Consider the following 23,688-nt stretch of genomic DNA (forward strand, 5'->3'; position numbering starts at 1 on the left):
AAGGCGCCCCCCACCACCACCCCCAGCACTAGTAGGAAGGGGAAGAGGAGCTCATATTTCCCTGGAGGCTGTACCCTGCCTTGGGGAGAGCGGCTCCCCAGAAATGACACTTGAGGACCTGGCTTGGGGCCACACAAGGGCAGACAACTCAGGGTTTATTTCCCCTTTATAATGGAGGCAGGCAAGGAAAGGAATTCTTTGACTAAGTAACATAATACTTCTGGGTCCGGCCCACCAGGCTCTGCCCTGGGAAGAGCAAACAAGCTGCCTGCCCTGTCCCAACAGGTTTGTGGACACTGGTCCCAGCTGCCAGTCACCGTGCTGAGGTGTGGATGCAGGGAAGGGGGGCGGCGCTGGGAAGCTGACGCCCAGGACAGTAAGGATGTTGGCGGAGATCTGTAATCCAGTCTCCAGCCCTGCCAAGGCCAGGCCCCACACTCAATGCCACCAAGTCATCAGATGTAATTCTGTACCCCTCCCCCCAGCTCATGCCGCCTCGATTCCCCACTTTCCTCACTGAGCCAGGCCCCTGAACCCCAGTGTAAGGCCAGGGCTTCCTCCCCGTAAGCTGAGGGACTTCCCAGATGCCACCTGCCCAGGCCGGAGGTCTCCCCCACCAATGTATACATGCTCTGTGTGTCACAAGCCAGGAGAAAGCAGCTGTGATCCAAAGGGTCGGCCACACAGGTAACGTGTTAAAGCAGTCAGACTGGGCAATATTCTGCAGTTTGCAAAGTTTCTTTTCACAGATATTATTCCTGTCCTCCGAACAACCTTCTAAGCTAGGCGCTATCATCTCCCCATTTTACAGATAGGAAAGCAAGAGGCTCAGAGAGGTATCCAGCAGAGCGGCAAAGCCAGGCCCCGAACCCGCCCGCTGCCCGTGGCTGCATCTCCTGCTGCAAACCCCAGGGCGGGACCAGGGCTCCTGGCGAGCACTAGAATGGGTTCTAGCTAAACCCCAGCTCTCCAAACCTGGCTGCTGAATGCAGGCGAGGCTCCGGCTCTCACCTGGCTCTCACCTGGCTCTCACCTGGCTGCCTGACCCCGCTCTGCCGGGCAGCAGGCCCAGGGCTCCGAGTGCGGCAGAGTCCCCGGGCCGCCGCGCCCAAGGCAGGTGCCCTCTCACCTCGCCCGCCCTGCCACACTCCAGGCCGGCACCCTCCTCACCCTGTTTGTTTTGCTGAGGGTTTCCGTTGGCTGGCATGTGGGTGTCTGTTGTATTCCTCCCGCAGATGGCAGACAGCGTGCCCTCCCCACCGCCACCCCACCCCAGGGGCTGTGTGGAGAGCACTCGCAGCAGAGCAGAACAAAAGCCTAGCAGGTGAACAGCCCTGTCTGCCGGTGTCTTTTATCCAACCTAAGTCCAGACAATATCTTTACAAAATTCTTTTCAACTCCCTCATCATCTGGGGGCTCTTCCTGCCTGGCTTCCTGCCTGGCTCCTGACTCGAGCCCCCCAATATCTCCTGCACCCTCATAGAAACATCTGCTGCCCTGATGGGGCAAAGGGCACACAGTTCCGCAGAGCAATTTGGTTTGAGTTTGGGTTTCTTTTTTGAGGATGAGGGAGGGATTCTTCGACAGTCCCACCCCCTCAGAACCCAGGGACCCCATGCTCACAGAAACTTCCAGCAAAAAGAAAGACTGGTACCTTGTGGATGGTAGACAGTAACTTGCATCCTCCAGCGCTCAGCTCTCCTCTCAGCAAGGGGGCCCAGTGACCCTCAACTTCTTACTGTCCCTGAGAGGCCCCTCAGCAGGCAGGTGCTCTGTTGCCGTCTGGAGTGGAGGGTGCTAGAAAGGAACGGGTATCTCTGTTTTCAAAGCTAATATTTCTCATTCCCAAATCTCAGTGCTCCCATCTGGCCCAGAGAGCTCCGCTCAACTGAGGACGGGTGCCTTTCCCCCTGGAAATACCATGTAGGGGGTAGCAAGCCTCTGAGTGTCCTCACTGCCCATGATGAGGTTCAAGTTCCAAAGGAGTGCGCCTGCAGCCATGCCTTGCACCCCTACCACCATTCAGCAACTCAGAAAAGCAGGCCAGGTGCCCCAGTTTTCACCCTGTGGTCTCCTACCTGCTTCTATCATGATGTCTAGGTTTTCCATTGATGGCTTGGCCACCCAGTCTTTCTGGGTTTTCTTTTCAGCCTTGATCATGTTCTTAGGGCGATGTCCACCAGCAATACATCTTATATGATAAGCCTAGGGCTTACCTCACTCTATTCCTATGCTCAGCTCACACCTGCAGGACCCCGGCCAGGCCCAGAGCCTCTAAGAGGAAGGAACTGATGTCTATCACCCCTGATCCTAGCTAGGCAGCATTTTATGCCCACCTGGAATAGGGGCTTGGAGACTTTCAACCTCACTGTCAATCGAGGACCTAAAAGCAGTGGAAGATGCTGCTCAGGGGAAAAGTCACAGGAGGATGCCAGGGCACCCTCGGAGCCATCAGTTGGTGGGACAAGGAAGTCTCTGCGGCCACCCCCTGGAAGTTCTGCATTTCCACAGATGCTGACATCGGGTCCTAACCCTGCATACGTTTGTGGGTTAGACAGTTGGCTCCAATTTGTGCAGGCCAAATTCTAGCCCAAAAAGAGACTGGGCCCAGTATGCAGAAGCTTCGGTGGCCAGTCCCTAGGGACACAATGTATCAATGTACTCCATGCATATCCCCAGTCTGCACCTATCCTATCCAACACAAATCCCTTGGCTTGTGTAGCCCCTGCCCCTGGCCTGCCCTGGCCTCTGGACCTTCCAGCGTGGCTCTTGGAAGACTTCCCTGATCCCTTCCTAACTGAAGCCAAGCACTCTCCCAGGGCACTTTTTCCAGCACTTACCAAATTCCCCCAGGTATTTCCGTTATCTGGGTACACATCTTATCTGTGAACTCCTGAACAACAGAGCTATCTTATTCATCTCTGTTCTCACCAACCACCCACCACTCCCCACTCCCTACACCTAGCACTGCAGCATGCACAGAGCCAACATTAAACATTTTCTGGATCAGTAAATCTGAGATAATCCTGAGTCTTTGGGATTGACCACTATGGACTCTGGCTACTGGTTGATGGAGAAAAAGAAAAGAAAACCAAAATATGTCCCCATCTTCTTGGCAACCAAATATATATTACTCCAAGTTTCAAAAGAGAGAATGCTAGAGAATGCCCCAGATATTCTGGTCAGAGGAACCCTGAATATAGGAATGTTCTCCATACTCCTTGGACATTACCTTGAATTTCCAGTGATACTTCCTCAGTAGCACTTCTGTCCCTAAGCACCTAACCATTTGAAACCTCTGTATGACTCGGTAAACACTTTTTCCAAACCCCAATTTCCTGAATTTGAGGGAAAACAGGCTTCGCCTGCCTGTGGTGCTGGGTGCAGTCTGGCCAGGGCACATGACTGCCACCTCTCCTGCCCACTTTTGCCCCTGGGAGGGCAGCTAAGCCTCTGTGGTCAGGACCCCAGCGAGGCCTCCCGGTGATTTGCATATAATCACACACAATGCCAGGCATAACAAAGCCACTCCACATGGCAGAGACCGCTCAGCTGAGTTTAAGGCTTAATCTCCTTAATACAAAAGTTTCTGCTTTGCTTCGGACGAGTTCTGGGACTCTTGCGAATGATGCTAAACAAATAATCACGCTTTATCCAGCTCTGGAGGCTTTGCCCATGCATTGTGGCAGCACGGGCCCCTGTTGTGGTTTACGGGCTAGGCCTGCACCTGCTCTGTTGGTGTGAGATCACCATGCACCCAGCAGAGCACTCTTTAAAGGGAGCCAAGCACAGCAGCAGGCAGAGTCAGGGAGAAGGTGCCAGCCCAAGGGCTGCTTGAACCCCTGGGCCAGATACCAGCTCAAGGCTTCCCATACTCCCGCAGCCTCCTGCTCTTCCCCTCGGAAAGCACTCTTCCCCACGCCCTCCTGCCAAAATCCTATTCCCTCTTTACTAGTCCTCCCAGTTGATTCTCTTCCTCTTCCAGACAGTATTTAGCCCCGTGGGGCTTCTCCCTCCCAGGCTTACCCAGCCTCTTCAGTTAGGCACCCTTTGCCCCCACCACCTGGTCATTCTAGGTCAGTTTCTCTATGTACTTCACACTTCACCTCTAGGACCCAAAGGGCTAGCCCAGCAAAGAGCCTCCAGGACACCATTTGAAGAGATGCTCAGTACCTTGCATCTCACTTTTAGGCCCTCTGCTATGCCATTTTGAGAATGAACCATGAACCCCTGTCTCATATCAATGCAGGATTTGGAAGTTGATAATCTGATAGGCGGCCTAGATGCAGGCACCCAGCTGTCTCAGTTATCTGTTGCTGTGTAACAAACAACCCCAAAACTGAGAAGCATAGAATAATCATCATTTTTTTTAAAGATTTTATTTATTTATTAATTCATGAAAGACACACACACAGAGAGAGAGAGAGAGAGAGAGAGAGAGAGGCAGAGACACAGGCAGAGGGAGAAGCAGGCTCCATGCAGGGAGCCCGACGTGGAACTTGATCCAGGGACTCCAGGATCATGCCCTGGGCTGAAGGCAGGCGCTAAACTGCTGAGCCACCCAGGCATCCCAGAACAACCATCATTTTTATTACATCTCACAATGTAGTGTAGAAATTTGTGTAGGGCTCAGCCAGGCAATTCTTCTGTTCTATGTGGTGTCAGGGGGTGGGAGGGTTTCCTCTGTGGTATTCAACTGACAGATAGGCTGATCTCGGAGCCTAATAAGGCTTCATTTTCAGGTCTTGAGCCATAGTAGGTATGGATGGAAGGTGGAAGGCTTGGTTTGGCTGGGACCATGGATCAAAGGGCCTACATATGGCCTCTCTAGCATGGCAGTCTTAGGATAGTGAGACTCTTTACATAGCAGATCAAGGCTCCCAGATAGAATGTTCTGAAAGAACTGCACAGAAACAGCAAGGCATTAAAGGGCCTAGGCTCAGAAATCCCAGAATCTCACTTCCGCCACATTTTGTTGGTCAAGCAAATTCAAGAGGAGGGAATTTTCAGACATCTTTAATGTCTCCCCATCAAGAGCCGGGCCGAAGGCTTCATGGCCCAGCCTTGCAAATAGAACATTACAGTTACCAGGCTGCATTCTCATTCTTTCCCTCAGGGACTCAGACAGTCATTCTAGTCCTGGCCCAGAGCAGCGTCCCCAACTGACCTTCTGCTTCATCTGCCTTCCACCTGTCTTGGCTGCTGGCAGGACCTTTGGTTTTTCTTGGCTGCTGCCATTTCAGGAGCTGCCCTTTTCAGGCTTTTGTTCACAGATGGCTTTAGATGAGAGATAAGGAAGTGTGAGTCCATTTTTATAGAGGCAAAGATGCTGCCCAAGATGGGAGGGGGGTAATTTTCCAGACCTCAAGTCCTATCTGGCCTTTGTAAGATGGCTCCAGCAGCACCCCTTGCTGTGGGAAAGGGTTGTCTCTATGTCACTGCTCTAAGGCTCTCTGGGAGTCAGAGGAGGGCCTCAGGAATGAGGGAGGTGACAAGGAGAATGGGTGGAAGGGGTAGTTCTCTATCTGCCACACCACCTAAGTATTGAGTCACATCAACACCAAGCAACACCTGATCAGACAGGCTCCAACAGACCCATCCGGCCCAAACCAGATGTTCTTTCCCTGGCTCTGGGCTGGGAGGGGCAGGTGTCTGGCAGGTCAATCTTGGCTCCAGGAGCAAGGGTACAGGGTCACATAGACTAAGGCCACACACATCTTTTCCATTTTCTCCATTAATACATTTCAGATGTGATTATGAAATGTTTTAGCCATACAAGAAGGAATGAGGAAAACAAAAACAAACCCCCACACAAGCACCCCCAAATTAAGAAATAAAATGTTACCAATACTGCTGAAGTTCTCTGTGCCACATATATTGTCAGGGCTCTGGAGAGTTGGCGAGAGAAGTTGCTTATTCTCCCTATGGGCTTTGGGAAACAGCCCTGGGGGTCCCTCCCACTCCTGACATAGACCATTAAGGCATCTGGATGGATTTTAAACAGAGTGAGTGTGTAACCACTGACAGACATACACTTCTTCTTTGTAAACTGGCATTAAATGAAAAAACAAAAATCACACCCCTCCCCCAAAAAACAGCAAGGTGAGAAGCATTGATGAAGAAGAGAGAAACCTAGCATTAGCAATTGATGTTCCATCCAGAGAAGGACCACTTATTGGGGCCCCCAGCAAAGTAGATTTGATGAGTCTGCAAATAGACTATAGAGACTGTAGATCCTTCCTTCAGCTCTGAGCTCAGAGACTTCCCAAATCCCATAGTCTGCACAGGTCACTAGGTCCTTAGGAATTGCTTCACATCTCTATGTGCATCTTCTCCTGCACTTGGCTGTAAACTCCACGGTTGCACATTATTCATTTTTGATCTCCCACAAAGTCCTTGTGCAAAGTGGGACTTTATTACTGACTTGAATGCATGATTAAGTCTTAGGAAAGCCCCGTGGTCAATGGGCGGGCAACAGGAGATGTAACACAAGGGGAAGGGAAAGGTAACTGAAAAATAAGAGACTGAGCATGCCTAGCTCACAGACCTGGATTCCTAATTCCTCTCTTCCCAAACAGGTACCACGGCTCCTGGGAGAAGTGGCTGATTCTGAGACCAGAGCAGGAGGTGTATAAGATGAGCCAGGGCGTGTACTTGTGCCAGAAAGTAAGGAAATGCTTTAAAAAAACAAAACCCACAATGATGGGTTATGTCAAAGGACTCACAAGCCAACTGAAAGAATTCCCCGTGACTAACACTGAGTCATTGAGGTGGGGGGGGAAGGGTTTCAATATCCATGAGTCTGATATAAGTAGATAATTGAATAAATAAATAAGGGAGAAAAGACAAATCTCCCAAGCAGAATTCCATATACTTTATGTAGATGCTCCACCATCATGTGGATGGAGCATAGGTCTCCCCTTCCCCACCCCCAAGGAGCACACAATGGAAAGAAGAAAAATAAAAAGAACTTTTAGTGGAGAGAAACCTGACAAACAGGACCTCAGCCAGGTGGCTAAAGTCAACACCAACAGTGATGCATCATGGCGATAGTATGTTCTCTTGAGGTAAAGTGGTATACACAACACTCTCTCTCTGTGGCCTTCCTCCCCCAAACCCACAATCCAGTCTAATTATTAGGAAAAACATCAGACAAATCCCAATGGAGGGGCAACCTACAATACACCTGACAAGTACTCTTCAAAACTGCCAAGATTGTCAAAAAAGCAAGGGAAGTCTGAGAAACTGTCATAATTGAGAGGAGCCTAAGGAGACATGACAATTAAATATAATATGGGATGGAACAGAAAAGGGTATTTGGTAAAAACTAAAGAAATCAAAACAAAGTACAGACTTTAGTTAATAATAATATATTAATTCTTACAAATATATCAACTTAATGCAAGATGTTAATAATAGAGGAAACTGGGTGTGAGGTATTTGAGAACTCTCTGTACTGTCTTTGCAATTTTTTCATAAGTCTAAAACTGTTCTTAAAAAAGTGAAAGGGGGCAGCCCGGGTGGCTCAGCAGTTCAGCACCGCCTTCGGCCCAGGGCGGGATCCTGGAGACCCGGGATCGAGTCCCGCATCGGGCTCCCTGCATGGGGCCTGCTTCTCCCTCTGCCTGTGTCTCTGCCTGTGTCTCTGCCTCTCTCTCTCTCTCTCTCTCTGTGTGTGTGTGTGTGTGTGTGTGTGTCTCATGAATAAATAAAATTTTTAAAATCTTTTAAAAAAGTGAAAGGGATTATAAGAGAAAGGAGGGGAACTGAGTGGGAAAAATTAGAGAGGGAGACAAACTGTGAGAGACTCCTAACTCTGGGAAACGAACAAAGGGTTGTGGAAGGAGAAGTGGGCAGGGGTTTGGGGTAACTGGGTGATAGGCATTGAGGAGGACATTTGATGGGATGAGCACTGGGTGTTATACTATATGTTGGCAAATCGAATTTCAATAAAAACAAATGAAAAAAAAGTTATCAAGAAAAATCAACCATGTTCCAGGGGGGAAAAAACTTAAATAACCTGGAAAAACAGAGGAAAAAAATATGAAACAGGACTTCAGAATCATGGAAGTTAAGAAGTCCCCAACCTGTCAGAAGCAGTGAAGAATCAGGTAAAGTCAGAAGTAAAATCTAGAAAGATCTAGACTAGCTGCCCTTGGAGAGGGAAGTTTTAGAGGACAGTGACTATGAAGTCAGAGTTCAGGGACACAGTACAAGAACCTGGAAGCAACAAATGTAGACCAACTATCAGAGAGTGTGGGCTTTAGGGAGACTCAAAAACCACAAGATTTGTTGTGAGTGTCAAGAAGGATGGTGCACATCAAAACTCGTCACAAATCTTTGCTATTTAAAGTGTGGTGATCACAGCCTTACCTTAGCTTGTTAGAAATGCAGAATCCTGGGGCTGCACCCCAGGTCACCTGTAGTACTGAATCACAATCTCCCTTTCAGGAGCTCAAACATTCAATACCAAGAAAACAAACCACCCAAATTAAAAATAGGCAAAGAACCTGAATGAACATTTCTCAGAAAGAAGTCAGATACATGAAAAGACACTCAACATCATTGATCATCAAGGAAATGCAAATCAAAACCACAATGAGCTATCCCCTCACACCTGTTACAATGGCCATCATCAAACAGACAAAAGATAAGGGTTATGGAAGATGTGGAGAAAAGAGAACCCTTGTGCACTGTTAGTGGGAATGTAAATTGATACAGGCATTATGGAAAATAGTATGGCATTTCCTCAAAAAACTAAAAATAGAATTACTGTAGGATCCAGCAATCCTACTTCTGGGTATTTATTATCCAAAAAAAAAATGAAGTCAGTATGTTGAGGAGACACTCCTGTGGTCACTGTAGCATTGTTCAAAATAGCCAAGACATGGAAACAACCCAACTGTCCATGGGTGGATGAGTGGATAAAAAGAGGGTAAGTACATATAATGGAAGATTATTTAGTCATGAGAAAGCAGGAAATCCTGATGTTTGTGACAACATGGGTGAATCTGGAGGACATTTAGCTAAGTGAAAGGAACTAGACAGAGAAAGACAAGATACTGTATTATCTCACTTCTATGTGGAATCTGAAAAGCAAAATTGAACTCATGGAAGGAGAGGGCAGAAGTGTGGTTAGGGGGCCAGGAATGTAGGGGAAATGGGGAGGTTTGGGCAAAAGGGTACAAAGTTGCAATTACATAAAATAAAGAAGACTAGAGATTTAACTTACAGCATTATTACTACAGTCAATAATACTGTATTAAATACTGGAAACATACTAACATAGTTGGTTTCAGGTGCTCTTATCACACAAAAAATAATAACGTGAGGAAATGATATGTAAATTAGCTTGATGGTAATAATCACGTCACAAGTCATGTATATCAAATCGTCGTGTTGTACACTTTAATACATACAATTTTTATTTTTAAATACATATGTAAAAGAGAAAAAATAAATTAAAATTAAAAGATCCCTGAGCAATTGGCAGAGATAGTAAAGTGTTTGGAGAATTATAACATGACATAGATGTTAATCTTCATTTCCACCAAAATAATTAAGGTACTGATACTAATTTGCACACACACGTACACATGTACATCCTCCCTTACAACTGCATTTCATTGTCTTCACCCTCCATTCAACACCACCACCCTCACCACCACCACCATTTCCTGCAAGATCACAGTGCCACCTTCTGGAAAGATGAAAGCAGGATGCCTGAGCCACTCAGAACAAAGCAGATGACAGAGGTGATGTGTAGGGGTGGGGGTGGCATGCCAGCCTAGAGGACCTTGTAGAGAAGTGGCTTTGCCAGAAGATGGCACCCTGTGCTGTCCAATACAGTGCTCACTAGCCATGTCGTTGAGCACTTGAAAGGTGGCTAGTCCTACCTGAGATATGCTGTGAGTATAAAATGGATTTCAAAGACTTTGTAATAAAAAAGAATGTAAATATCATATTATTAATTTTTATGCCAACTAGGTGTCAAGGTAATATTTTAAAACATTGGGTTAGGGGATCCCTGGGTAGCTCAGCGGTTTAGCGCCTGCCTTCGGCCCAGGGCATGATCCTGGAGTCCTGGGATCGAGTCCTACACCAGGCTCCCTGCATGGAGCCTGCTTCTCCCTCTGCCTGTGCCTCCGACTCTCTCTCTCTCTCTCTCTCTCTCTCTCTCGTGTCTCTCATGAATAAATAAATAAAATCTTAAAAATATAAAAAAATAAAACATTGGGTTAAATAAAAACATGTTATTGAAACTAATTTCACTTGTTTCTTTTTAGTTTTGTAATGCAGCTACTAAAAAATTTGAAATTACGTATGGGACTCACATGGTGTTTTTATTGGACAGCACCGATGTAAGCTGTGTTTTACAGAATATAGATTCCCTGGGATGTTAACGTCTCCCCCTTCAAGTATGTCTTTTCAAGGAGTCTCTAATTCTGCAGCTCGGTAATTCCCCTTCTGACCTCGGCCCCACAAACAGCATCTAGTTCTTGTCAGCATGATGCAGAAGAGAGCCTGGTATGTAAGTGCACAATGAATACTTGTAGGATGAGGGAATAAATGGATGAGCAACTGAAGTGCCATCAAGCAGAGGGACACCTTGTCCTGAATGGGTGGATCCCTTTTTAGAAGCAAGCCAGCCGCAAATCATTCAGGGGCAGATTTGGTGAATTCAATGCAACAAATCCAATCAGAGACATATTTATTATTCTCAAACCAAAGCCTGATTACAAAGTCATAAAACAGATTTTATTAAGACTCTCCCAGCCCGGTACTATTCAAACTTGGAATCAGAGGTCTTATTTACAAGTTGTAAGTGGGTAGACTTGAAAGTCCTAGAGTCCCAGTTCCCTTTCTCCTGCAGCCACACCTCATCCATGAGACCTCTCTTCTGTTAGCACTTTATGGCTCTCCAAGCACTTCCTCACCTGTTAGCTTGATTGATTTTCACAACTGCTCTTGAAGAAAGCCAAGCAGTATTATTTATTATCACTTTTTTATAAGTGATTAGTAAACTGATTACCTAATATCCAAAGGTAATTAACAACGAGGCCAGGTCTATACCCTGGCTCTCCACCACCTGCTGCGTGCTTGATGCATTGCATCACGTGGGTTTTCCAAGCGCTCCCTGGCTATTCCAGTTTCCGGGCATTTCAAGTGTACGTATTCTTTAAGAGCATTTACTGGTTGTGAGACTCTGTTAAAATTTTCCATCTTATTAGCCTCAGTCTTCTCATCTGAGGAGAGAATAAATCATCTCTAGGGTCCTCCCTAATGTTAAATTTATGTGAATCTCTGAAACTTGGCTGAATGTGCACCAAGGTCAGAAGCCTGTGTCTCATTCCCATCATGTCCCTCCAGCAGGATTTTGCACACGGAAATTGGCTTGGCCTTGCACAAGGAGGAAGCTAGAATGTTCTCTACTCTCACTGAGCCCAGGTCTACACACACACACACACACACAAACACACACACACCCCACACACCACACCGGCTGCTCTAGGAAGGAAATGGCACATGGCACTTTCTGAGCTGTCTGGGCCAAAGCCTGCCCACAGGATCCATATCTCAGATTTCATCTTCATGAAGTATTCAGTGAGTGCTCCCTAGAGCTTCTGTGAGTGGCAGAGGCTGTCCTTCCTGGCGTTCCTCTCTGCCTGCAGATCCCTGTGCCCACATCTCTCTCTACCTCTCCCATCCCCATCTCGTCCTCTCTGGGGGCTGCTGTCACTGTCTTTGCCTTTTGCTCCTCCTTCCCCATTTGCATGCCCAGAGGTCCTTCTCGGTGGCCATCCTCTTCCAACCTGCATGTGGGCCTCCCTCACTGCCGCTGTCACCCCTGCCCGGGAGGTGAGGGTTCTATCCTTCAGAGGCATCCCAGGGCCATGGGCCTGTCTAGCTCTCTTCTGCTTTGCCTTGCAGAGCGCCGTGTGCCTGGGCAGGGAGAGTCCTCGGGACTGTGGGAACCAGACGTCCTGTGCAGAAGAGCCGCACCCACCAGGGTGCCCAGAGGGTAGGGCCTGGGGCTGAATGTGCACCGGGGGAGTTGGGGGGTAAAGCTAAGGAATGGGGCAAGAGAAACAGCTCTGAAGGGAGATGCTTGGGCTGGGGATCAGAAGCCCCTGAGTGGGAAAAGAGAACAGTCTGGGGTCCACCTGGGCCCTCTAGGGGGAATCACCTGGGGACAGGAAGCTCCTGAAAGCTAAATCTTACCTCTAATGGCTGTGCATCTGTCACTCTGCAGGTGGACTCTGCCCTGGCTCACCACCAGCTCCCTGTCCCCCTGGGACTTTCCTCTTCGGAGCAGGGCCCCATGACACCCCCCTCTGTCACCCCTGCCCTCGAGGATTCTTCAACCACTGGCCTGGTCAGGATGCCTGTTTTCCCTGTGGTTCAGAGGCCACCCAGCCAGAGGATGGCAAGGACACATGTGTGTGCCTGAGGCCTGGCCGAGTGTTCCAGGTATGTCCTCTGGCGGTGGGACCCAAGGACAAGCTGCATTTCCAGGACTGTTTGGTGAGGTTCAGCTCAGGTGTAACCTGACCAGGGTGAGCTCAGGTTTCCAAGTGACGTGAGGGTAGGTTGCCAGATAAAATAGAGGGTGCCCAGTTAAACCTGAATTTCAGATAAATTACGGATAATTGTTTAGCATAAGGGTATCTCAAATATCGAATGAGACATACGCTAAAACATATTGCTTGTTTATCTAAAATTTAAATTTAACGGGGTGCACTACATTTTTACTTGCTAAATCTGACAACCCGACTCAGAAGAAAGGGCAGTCTGTTGCTCTCTACCATGACCACTCCCAAAATGTACCCTGGCCCAAACCCTTCCAATTCCAACTTTCCCTATAAACCAACAAATATGCATGTGAATCCTTCCCTTCCTGAAATTCCCAAGTCTTTCTGACTAACATGCCAGCACCAGCAGAACCTTGGCTTCCCCTCCCCTCCTCCTTTCTCTCCTGGCCCATCTCAGGCAGTGTCACAGTCAAAGGTATGGTTCATCACAACTGGTATCAACCAGCCAATCTTAAGCCACATTTCCTCCCTCCCCAACCCACAGCCCAGCGATGGGCAGTGCCCCTGCCTCCCAGGCCACCAAGATGTTGGAGAGCCAAGGGGCTGTGTCCAGCGGGAACATGAGAGCTGCAAGGATGGGGCCACCTTGAACCAAGAGGGGCTATGTTTGACCAAGGATCAGTGGAGTAACCACTGTGCCCAGGAGGTAGGAGGTATCTCTGTAGTGTAGCCCTTGCACTCCTGGCCCTTCACATGCCCAATCTCTTAGCTGCTGGACTCACTCTACTAGCCCTCTCTGGAAACATGGAGACCTGTGCTCTATACTCTGAGGCTGGAGAGAGTTGGGGACAGCCTCCCCGCAGCGAGGTGTCCCTATGAAGTGTGAGTCTTTGTGCAGGTGTGTGCCACACCAGGAGATGCCCATGGCTATGACCCAGGCCTGGGGCTCTGTCTGTGCTGGGGACAACACTCAAGTGGAATGTGTGGTCTCCTGTGCCCAGAGGGACAGAGACACGTCCTGCAGCTCAGCTGCTCTGAGGGCATCCCACAGATTTCCATCACTGAAGGCACGGGGAGCCAGGTACAGTGCCCAAGTTTCAACCCCATGCTGAGCTGAGGCCCACTGCAGACAGCCAAGGACCCAGCACATGTCTGACATGCCTGTGCACGGGGTCTGGGCCCCTACTTGCTGACCCACGTCATGGGCACAACCTCTAGAACCAGAGAAGAGGCCCCACTGTTGATTTTATTTTATCCTATAGAACTCCTTGAAAAAGTGATTTGTTCATTAAAGAGGGGGAAACTGTCTTGTAAATCTTCCCACATGAGCAAAAGACAGTACCCAGAGTTATGACTCCCGGTTACCCTCCCTGTGAAGTTCTTAGACTACTAGCACCAGCACCTCCCTCCATCCTCATCAGGACACTCAGACAGGACTTGAGGAAGGCCCTGTGCTTTCTCCACCTCCCTGGGGGGCTGATGTGTCACTTGCATGTCTTCAGGGAGGACATGACACTGGAACTCCTCATTCCCAGGAACTCTACCTTCTGGACAGGCCTTCCTCACCACGTGCTGTAGGCCACCCCTGCAACTTAGACCAAAGGCAGAAGCCAGTCCCTCTGTATGTGGTCAGGATGGATGGTAAGACAGCTGGACAGAGGGAGGCATGGGCAGGCCCACAGCTCAGGACCACACACGGACAAACCCTCTCCTTTCCATGTCATCAGCATTGCCCCTTCAGGCAAAGCTAGACAGTGATGGGCAACACCCCCTGAGGTGACCCCTCAATTTCTAGAAAATTGAATCCTGCCATGTGCAAATCAGAAATGAACAGCTTCTGTTGTATCCATGCACTAGGGAAAACTCTCCCTAGACCCTGCAGGTTGAGGAGATCCCTGTCTTGTTCCAGGGATTGGGTTCCTGGGCCTAATCAGACCAGGTCATGAGCTACTGCACTCCCTTGGCTTGTTCCTCAGGGATCCCGGGCCCCCAGGCCACGATGCAGGTGAGCATCACAGTTGATACCTGTTACCTCTCCTCTCCCACCTCCACCGGCAAGAATCTGTCTAAAGATGAGCTGCTGTTCCTTATGTCCTATATCTTGCTTGCCCAGGAAAGTCAAGTGGAGGATATCGGAGTTCTTCTTGGTCAGCGAGCCTCAACACAAGCCATGGGGATCTGTTGCCCCCAGAGCCAGGCATCCGAAACCCCACAGTCTGCCTCCAAATCAATGATACACTTGCCTTCCTGGTGACCCATGAGCATTACCCTGAGTATGACCTGTGAGTGTCCAGAGGACATAGCCCCACCACCATCGAGGTGCTGGAGAAAAGATGCTCCTGTGTCTGTAGCCACTCCCAGGAGACAATATACTACCCCCTTTATCTATCCCCAGAGGCCACTTCTATAACACACTGGGGAAATTTGACTGGGGCCGCTTCCGGGCCATCCCTGAGGAGTTCCGGCTCCACAATCAAGAACCCTACCTCTTTCTGCAGCAGTTCCAGCAGCCTGGGGTCTATGTCTTTCGTCTGAGCAGCAACAGGCATCGGAAGATGGTTTGTCCATGATGGTTGGCCTCACTTAAGTCACTGGCCCATCATTTCCCCCTAGCCTTAAAAAATACTGCCTCATAACCATCTCAGATGATCCTCAAGGAAGGAGACACTCAGGGTGTCCATATCAAAGTTTCAGCCTCCTAGAGTCCTAACAGATAATTCTAGAGGCTCCTAGGGTTCACTCCAATATGCAAAGTATAGGGAAGGGAAGATCGTAAGGGTGAATATAACATTGTGTCCAAGGACCTCACAGTGTCTAGACATCTCTCACGGCTCCCTAATTCATTATCCCCTCTTTCCCTCCTCCCTCTTTCATCCTGAAGGGACACATTCCAAGCCCATCTACACAGGCTTGTATCCCTGTGACCTACATATATTGCCACCACTGATCCAGGAGCAGTGGTCCCACTGGTGACACACAGGATTTAGCAGATCACCCTATCTGCTCAGCCTCTAAGAGGCTGTGCTGACTCACCCCAGAACATGCATACAGTTGCTCAGTTACTTGATGCGAATTTGTTTCCTGGGGGAAAACCCAGATTCTGCTCCCCCAAGGTATGCACAAAGACCTGGACTCTTTGGTTCATGCTGATAGGCCTGGGGTCCCACTCTGTCCCCTTACCAGCCTCTGGCAGACAGTGGGAGAAAAGCTGAACAATCTCTCTCTATCTAGTACATCCGCACCCTCCCACCAGGGGGCCGGTGCTTCAGAGAAGGGCCCTTCGCCTCCACGACTCCCAGGTATCTCATCCAAACTGGCATCGCCAAGATTCCCAGACCCCTGAAGAGGTCTGACTGGCCACAAGTCCTGGGGGAGACTGTCCTGCTCCTGGGGTTCAGCCTGATGCTCTTGGTGAGTAATGCTGGACAAGTGACGTCTTACCTCCTATGCAAGACTGCTTCTCCAACTCCGTGTAAATGGGCTGTCCGGTGCCCATTTGCAGCAGGCATTATAATAGTTGTTAAGATGCAAAAGTGACAAAGGTACACCTTCAGGCCTCCAGTGGTCAAAGTTTAGTAGTCAGAATAGAGACAAGGAAACAAACAAATGTCAGGGAACATTAGGGGACTATGGTGAAAGCTTGTCCAGGGCGTCCGGCGGCAGAAAGGAAGGAGCTAGCTGACAGTCCTTCCTCAGTGGGTCAGGACAGACTTCTGCGAAGAGGTGATCCCTGGAAGGGGCTCAAGATATGAGCTGTGGGAGAACGTGTTCCCTGTACTCACAAAGGGGCTGGTGAGTAGGGGGCTGAGAGGGTAATGGGCTTGGGAGGAGAGTGGGGATGAGAAAGGGAGGACCGTGTGGGAGGGCACAGATGCATGAAGCAGCATTCACCTGCTCAGGGAACCAAACATGGGGGTGCAAACACAGAGACGAGAGGCTGGAGCTGAGAGACCCGACCACGATGGTCTCACGCATCCTATTTTCACTCTAGCAATAGGGCAGAAGACAAGATGGATTGGGGGGAAAGCCACAAAGAGATAGAGGGGTCCAAACAAGAGAAAATGAGGTGCTCCCTAACTGGAGCTTAGCAGGGATCTTCCTCCTCCCAGTTTTCAAAGAAGATGCTTCCCTGGCCTTCACATCACCACATTATGTATCATGTAGATTCAGTGTCACAGCCTGAGCTGGGCCCGGAAGGCCACTCCGAACCCCACCTTCAGGACGCATCAGCAAGGGTACAACCTGGATGCCTACACTTCCCAAAGAGCTGGGTTGACATCAGTGAGGAGAGGTCGACAACACCAAGACTCTGATACCCCCACAGTTGAGGGAGACCATGGTGAGTGTAGACTTGGACTAGAATCCCAGAGGTGTCCCCAAATCCAACGAGCCAGCTCCTGCTTCCTTCTTTCATGTTCCTAGATTACTCATGGCTCCCCCATTCATGTATTCATTTGCTCAGTAAATATTTATTGAATGGCCACTGTATGCTAGACACCACCTGGTTCTAGAAGTACATAGTATAGACGGGGGGTAAAGACATCTATATAAAAACTTTCAAAAAAAATTTTTTTAATAAAAAATAAATAAAAAATAAAAACTTTCAAAAAGAAAAAGAATATAACCATGTACCAAGTGCCCAAGTTAGAAATTGTCCAGTACTACCTAGAGGAGTGAATCCCAGAAAGCACCCCTGTACTACACTGAACTGTTTCACCTTCTATCTCTGCTACTCAGAGTATGTTCCTCAGCAGCCCTGGAATTAGTTGGTCTTAAATGGGAATATGAATTACCTGGGGACCTTCTGCTGCAATGGGTCTGAGGTGGAACCTAGAATTCTGTGTTTCTAACGAGGTCCTCAGCAGGGCTGATGTTGCTCATCTGAGAACCATACTCTTAGGAGCAAGACTGTGTCTAGAACATTGAGGATCCGCAGGAAGAAGATGCAGGGAAGATCTATAGAGGGTGCTCATCTTGGCATTTCAAAAGGATAATCCTGCTTCCCGTCCCCTGACAGGTGGGCCCTGGGAGGCCCAGGAACAGGTAGACCTGGAGTGGTTTGACCCAGAACGCTTCTTTTCAATCCTGCTCAGGCAGTCTCTGTCGGTGACAACGAAAATCAGCCAGATGAAGGAAGAGGTAAGTGGAGAAGCTGTAGAAGTGAGCGGGTTTGAAAATGGAGCCGTGGCAGAAGGGAGCTAGTTACAGGATATAGAACCTAAAGAAATCCTCCAGGTATCCATAAGGAAGCAAGGGAAAGGGAAAGTATACAGGAGGGGAGATAGAAGATTTTTTTTATTAAATTTAGGGCTGATTTTAGGAAAACTTTGGGCCTCAGATCAGTGATGGGGAATCTATTAAGTCCACCTGGAACGGTAGGGAAAATTAAGGCCATCTGGGCCTCTCGGATGCCTATTCCTGGTCCTCGGTAGCCCCGCTGGAATGCATGAACTCAGGCCGGTAAGTCGCAGGCGTTGGGAGCAAAAAAGAACACACTGGAAGTCCAAGTGTGGAAACGGGGCCGGGGCCGAGGGTGAGGGCCGCGGTGCCAGGAGGGGGGACCCCCTCCACCAACGGGCGGCAGAGGGCGCTGCGATCAAAGCAAAGAGAGAGGCCGCGCGGCTTCCGGAGCGCGGTGGCAGGTGGGCGCCTGGCAGGTGGGCGCTGGCAGGTGAGCGCCGCCCTCTCCCGCAGCTCAGGCTCCTCTGCCTCGGTCTCCTGCGCGAAGCCCGTTCTCTCCGGCAGCTGTGGGGTGCCGGGCGTCACACCCCAGCCTCTACTGGCCAGCTCCTGGGGAACCCCCCGAGGGAGCTGCAACAGGTCGAGCTGTGTTCACACCTCCCCATCTGGTCCTTGGGCCTACATGTGACTCTCGGGTCCCCCCCACCCCCGACCCCCGTGGCCCCTTTCCCACGCTCCCATCTCCCAGGCCCCCCGGGGCTCTTAGCCCCCACACACACACACTACCCCCACCCCTGGGGACTTCTCACCCCTTTGCCGCTGCAGCTGGCCTGCCCAGAATGTTCTGGAGCTCCCGGGCTCAGTGGGTGCCCAGCCCCGGGGCTGCTGCCCCCGGCGTCCGTGCCCCCCTCCCCCCGGGCACGCAGGCAGGGTTGTCTCTGCTCCCAGGCTGCAGAGGCAGGAGCCAGGGCCGCGGAGGAGGAGGCGGGGCGCAGGGGGCGTCTGGCGGCCGAGTACGCAGCAAGCCTTAGCCGGCAGCTGAGGCTCCTCCGCCAAGACCTCGGGGCCAGGCGGGAGCAGTGGGCCTCCTTCTGCTCGGCGCTCCTGGTGGCTCGGCGGCTGCTGAAGGCACAGGCGGGCTCCAGGCCGGCGACGTCCTCCCAGGCTGGGCCGAGCCCAGGCGGGTGTGTACCTGGTGCATCTGAGTCAGGCTGGGTGAGACCTGGCTTGGGGGGGGGGGGGGGCCTCCGCCAGGCCCAGAACTGGCCACAGCAGTGTCCTCTCTCCATCCCTAACTGCACTGACAGGGCCTCCCCCATGTCCCCGCTGCAGGGGAATCCCCCAGCTGGATGCCACGCTGGGCAGCTTGTCCCAGGCTGTGCTGCAGGAGGGCCACCGCCTGAGAGCCTGGGGCGCCCTGGGTGCCGCCACTGGGGCAGAGCTGCTGCGGCCAGGTGGGTCCTGCTCCGTGATACCAGAGCCCCCCAGGAAACCTGGCCCTGCAGAAACTTGGTCCCTCCGCTACGACACCCTGCAGGGAAGAGAAGGGCAAAGCAAAGTGGAATCCCCCAAAGTTGAGAGGGACTTCCTGTGCTGTGCCCTGGGCAAACAGCTGTGCTGCAGAAAAGGGAGCCTCAGAAATGGGAAGAACTGGGGAGGAGACAAGCAACACTGCTGCAAAGCATGGCTTTACACATAAGGGAGCATTTCCTGAGAGCAAATGCCTGACAAGAGTACAAATGAGTGCAAAAGGCCACATTTGGAGAATGCTGGACTTGCCTGGAAATGAAAATGGGGAGAAGGATCCCCTTGGGTTCTCTGTGGGAATTCTGAGATCTGGGAGTCTACACCCCCATCAGGTGACCCCTAGGCCATCGCCACCATTTCCCAAAGTCCCAGTCACTGCCAGCCTCCAACATGATGATATCACAATGCCATGTCTCGAATGGGGGATCATGCCCTGCACTCAGCAAATAAAGGAAGATGCTCTGTCCTTGGGGAGCACATGCTATTGGGGTTGGGGTGGGGTTCTTGTGAACTCCTTCCAGGCACCAGCCAAGGGAGCCCCTCACCTGCCTCCTCCACCTCACTGGCAGGGCTGAGCAGTTGCTTTCCTGCTTCCTCAGCAGGGCCTCAAGGGGGCACCCAGGACATCAGTGTGAATCCGGTCACCAAGCTGATGGTCCCGGGCCCCAACTGTGTGATGCTTCCAGCCAGTGGCCATGCAGGGTCCATACCCCCTGGCTACTTCATCCACCCTGACACTGGGAAGGTGCTGCCTGAGGCTGGCAATCTGGGGTACGATCTGCAGGGAACTAACCTGGTGCCCACCACTGACTTCAGTTCTGGTGAGACCCTGACCACGAAGTGGCTTCCACCCAGCCCAGGACTCCTGGGGCCCTCTGGAATGATCTTCACAGGAATCCAAGGCAGGGAGCAGGGCTCTGTCCTTGCACGGTGGGGTACAATGATAGGCAGAGGAGTAAACACGCTGTAACATTCTTGCTGCCAAGCGTGCAGGCTGAGGAAAGCTGCGTGGTGAAAGAAGGCTCTGCAGGGCTGGGGAGGGAGGGCTGACGTACCAAGAGTACCAATACCTTCCTGTCTCCCCATCCAGGCAGCATCCGAACATCAGAAGCGGCCATCCTCCCCTACGTGCCCTACCCAACCTGTCCTGCCACAGGCTGCCCTCCTGCCACCCGCTTGCCCATCCTGCAGCCGAGAAGGACATCACAGCTGGGGGCTCTCATGACAGACCCCGCAACCGGCATTGAGGTGCCTGTGCTGGCTGTGACTCTACATCCTCAAACAAGGCAGTGGCTCACTCTTGGGGGCACATACTGCAATCCTCTCACCAAGACTGTGGCCCCTCTAGAGTTGGGGGGCCCCATGGAGGATCCAGTCACAGGAAGCATCTCACCGATCCTGGGAGTCGGGTTGGATGAAAACACAGGTGTCTGGCAGCCCTCCGTGCCCGACCTGGCTTCCCAATTCCCCCAGCCCCCAGCAACCCCCAGGTTCTGGACCTGGCAGCAAACTACCCCAGACCCATCTTTCCATCCTGTATCCTCACTCTGCTCTCACCCCACCTTTGTTCTCAGTCTTAGCTTCCCTGTCCCCTTCCCCATCTCCAGCGCAGTGTCTCAGGGAGAAAAAAAGAGACCCGAGCTGGTTCTGCAGTAAAAGCAAAGGATGTTTCCAACTAAGAAGGGGCATTCCTCCTCCTGCCACCCTGGGCCCTGTCCCTCTTCCCATACACTCCCCCACCCCAACTTTTCATCCCCCAGCCCTGTCCCTCCCTTGGTCTGGAGGACCCAGTTCTCCCTCCCCCACTCTCTCTCCATCATCTGCTCGGTCCCCTTCCTACCTCACCCTCTTGGGTTCCCATCTCCAGGTCAGGTGCTTGCACTGGGCGGGCTGCGAGATGCCTTGGGGAACCTTATGCTTCCTGGTGACAGCTTTGAGGAGCCGCTGAGCCAGAAGACAGTCCGGCTGCAGGGAGCTTCTCAACAGGAGGGCCGGACAGTGCCCCACATGGGAGGATCACAGGCCCTTCTGGATGCCAACGTGCTGCTGGCCCAGAAGAGAGTGATCTCCATGCTCCGGAACTGCCAGGAGAGGCCGGGGTCAAGGACACAGGGGCTTCTGGAAGTTGCCATCAAGGACATGAGACAGGCACTGACCTTGAGTCTACACCATGTCCTTCAGCAGTCTCGGAGACTGGAGCGGCAGCTGGGGACGGCAGAGGGCATCGCGGCCAGCGGTGGGAGAATAGGTACCTGCTGACCGAGACCTAGGCTCTCAGGCCCTGAAATCCCAGGCCCAGAACCACCTGGTGCTCCAGCGCTCTCAGCTCGTAGGCTCAGGGCTACAGCCCCACAGGTTGCGTGCACATGAGACCAGGGGAAGAGACAAGAAATGTGGTGGCTTCATGCCCGACCCCCTGAACGCTTGGCTTGGACTCTGCCCTTCAATCTCTCACCAATCCCGCTGGGTCTTCCACTTTATGTTCGTAAAGTCTGTGTTCTCTTGTTATTTCAGAGGGCTCCCCACACCATAATGTGTTATGGAACCCATTTTACACCAGAGAGTCTGAGGGGCAGGAAGTTCAGTGATGCACCCAACCAGGGTCCTGCAGCTTGTGAGCTGCACAGCCAGGCCTGAAGCCCGGGCCCTCGCCTCCCTTTCTCCCTGATCCCAGCCACAGCCATCACCGGCCCATTCATAGACTCAGGAGACGAGTCCACCTGCCTCCTCCACCTCCCTTCTGCCTCTACTAGTACAGGGACGGGTAAGGAAAGGTAGTAGGAAGGGCATCTTCCTGGGCGCTTAGCTCAGTCATTCTTTCTAGAAGCTTCTGCCCATGATGTGACAAAAAAGAACCAGGGTTTGCGATCAGAACTGATTCAAATTTGAAGCCCTGCCCCACCATTTAACAACTCTTTGGCCTTGGGCAAGTTACTAAACGTCACTCTGCCTCTGTTTTAATATCTTAAAATGATAAAAATAGTAGTTCAAGTTCCATTACAGGACCAAGTAAAATGTAATTTATAAGGAGTTCTTAAATTCAGACTTCTGATACATGGTGGGTGCTCAAGAATATTTGTTCTCTTCTCTTTTACCATTTTAGGGTGGCCTGGAAATTGTTCTCGAGCCTCCCAAAAGTCCTGATGCCACTTCCTACTGAATTCAAAATGCTAAGCTAGGCCCCAAAGGAAACAAATGCAATCTTTAGAGAGAAGCTTCTCTGGTCAGGGATTAGCCTCTTGAGCCTGGCACTTAGCCCTCAAATCCCCCACCCTGTGCCCTCCTCCCTTCATGTTAGGAATGATGTGCTATCCTGGGACCGAGCTGTGGGTCCCAATCCTGTATGGGATGGAGATTCCAGACCCTGAGGGCTCAGGGCTCATGGTGCCCATCCTGGGCATGGAGACTGATGGGGATTCTGGTGATGCCACACCCCTGGCAGGTTCAATGGAGGATGCTGACGGCAAAGGTAGGTGGAACTGAGGGCCCATGAAAGCCCCAGGGGGATCAGAGATGTGACTTAGCCCTGGGTGAAAAAGCCCTGGAAAGCTCAGGAGGGGTACCCCCTGTCTACTTACTCATGAGCCATGGAATGGAGTCATTCTGACACCTCCACTAAGGCTGCTGAGACCCAAAATAAAATGCTCAGAAACCACTTTATTTTTTTCCAGAACCACAGGGCCACAGGTCATTTATCCCCCACTGAGAAAATTGAATCCTTTCAAAAACCAGCAGTCCCAAACCTCACCCTCAGGATCTGTGGTCTCCAAGAAGCCCTCCAATTCAGCTCAGAACCCCTCGAAGGGCAAAAGGGGTTCTAAGGGCTCCTTCGGCTCCCTTCCCACCATGTTTACCTCTTTCCATGACCACCCCTTCCTTCTTTCCCTGTCTCTCTCCCACAGGTCTTGTCCCAATCTCAATTGGGGCTCAAGCCATAGACCCCTTGACTGGGGAACCTGGTCCTGTCATCGGTGCCCGGACAGATCCCTGTGTTGGAGTGGTGGTGCCCATTGTCCAAGTACTGGAGGCCCTACCACGGGGAGTGAGAAACCCTGATCTGGTATGTAGGAGCAGTTTATTCAGTTTATTCTTTTTTCCATTCATCCAGCAGGTGTGTATTGAGTACCCTCTATGTTCCAGGCACTGTGTTAGGTGTTGAGATGCAAAAGAACTAGACAGGGCTCCTGTCCTCAGGAAACTGGTCAGCCATGGGTTCCAGTCATGATCACGGTTTATAAGTGTGTTAAGGGAGCCCAGAGGAGGGACATCCAAATCACATGGCAGAGGACTCAAGGAAGGCTTCCCTAAAAGTTTAAGACCTGGCCTGAGTCAGAAGAAGTCAGAAGAGGCCTCAGGGGCCAGCAAAAGGTGGCAAGCATGAGACCACAACTGTTGCAGAAGGGTGAGGGAAGACCAGCGAGGAAGGCAGGAAACAAATCACGTGGTA

General features: G+C 51.1%; 1 protein-coding gene across 1 annotated transcript; it reads left to right on the forward strand.

Annotated features, from left to right (window-relative positions):
- Positions 1-19,742: 19,742 nt before the first annotated feature.
- On the forward strand, positions 19,743-23,393 carry LOC144304661 (uncharacterized). Its single transcript, XM_077883162.1, has 6 exons — positions 19,743-20,062; positions 20,332-20,667; positions 21,109-21,489; positions 22,540-22,710; positions 23,144-23,301; positions 23,382-23,393. Exons 1-6 carry the CDS (start codon positions 19,894-19,896, stop codon positions 23,391-23,393), a joined length of 1,227 nt encoding a protein of 408 aa, XP_077739288.1. The 5' UTR covers positions 19,743-19,893.
- Positions 23,394-23,688: the final 295 nt, after the last annotated feature.

This window comes from Canis aureus, chromosome 3 (genome assembly GCF_053574225.1).
Source record: "Canis aureus isolate CA01 chromosome 3, VMU_Caureus_v.1.0, whole genome shotgun sequence".
Taxonomy (NCBI): domain Eukaryota; kingdom Metazoa; phylum Chordata; class Mammalia; order Carnivora; family Canidae; genus Canis; species Canis aureus.

Coding starts and splice junctions, on each gene's coding strand:
- LOC144304661 (XM_077883162.1), top strand. CDS start 19,894: ATGGTCCCGGGCCCCAACTGTGTGATGCTTCCAGCCAGTGGCCATGCA. Junction 20,063..20,331: donor CACCACTGACTTCAGTTCTG/GTGAGACCCTGA, acceptor CTCCCCATCCAG/GCAGCATCCGAACATCAGAA. Junction 22,711..23,143: donor GGAGGATGCTGACGGCAAAG/GTAGGTGGAACT, acceptor TCTCTCCCACAG/GTCTTGTCCCAATCTCAATT.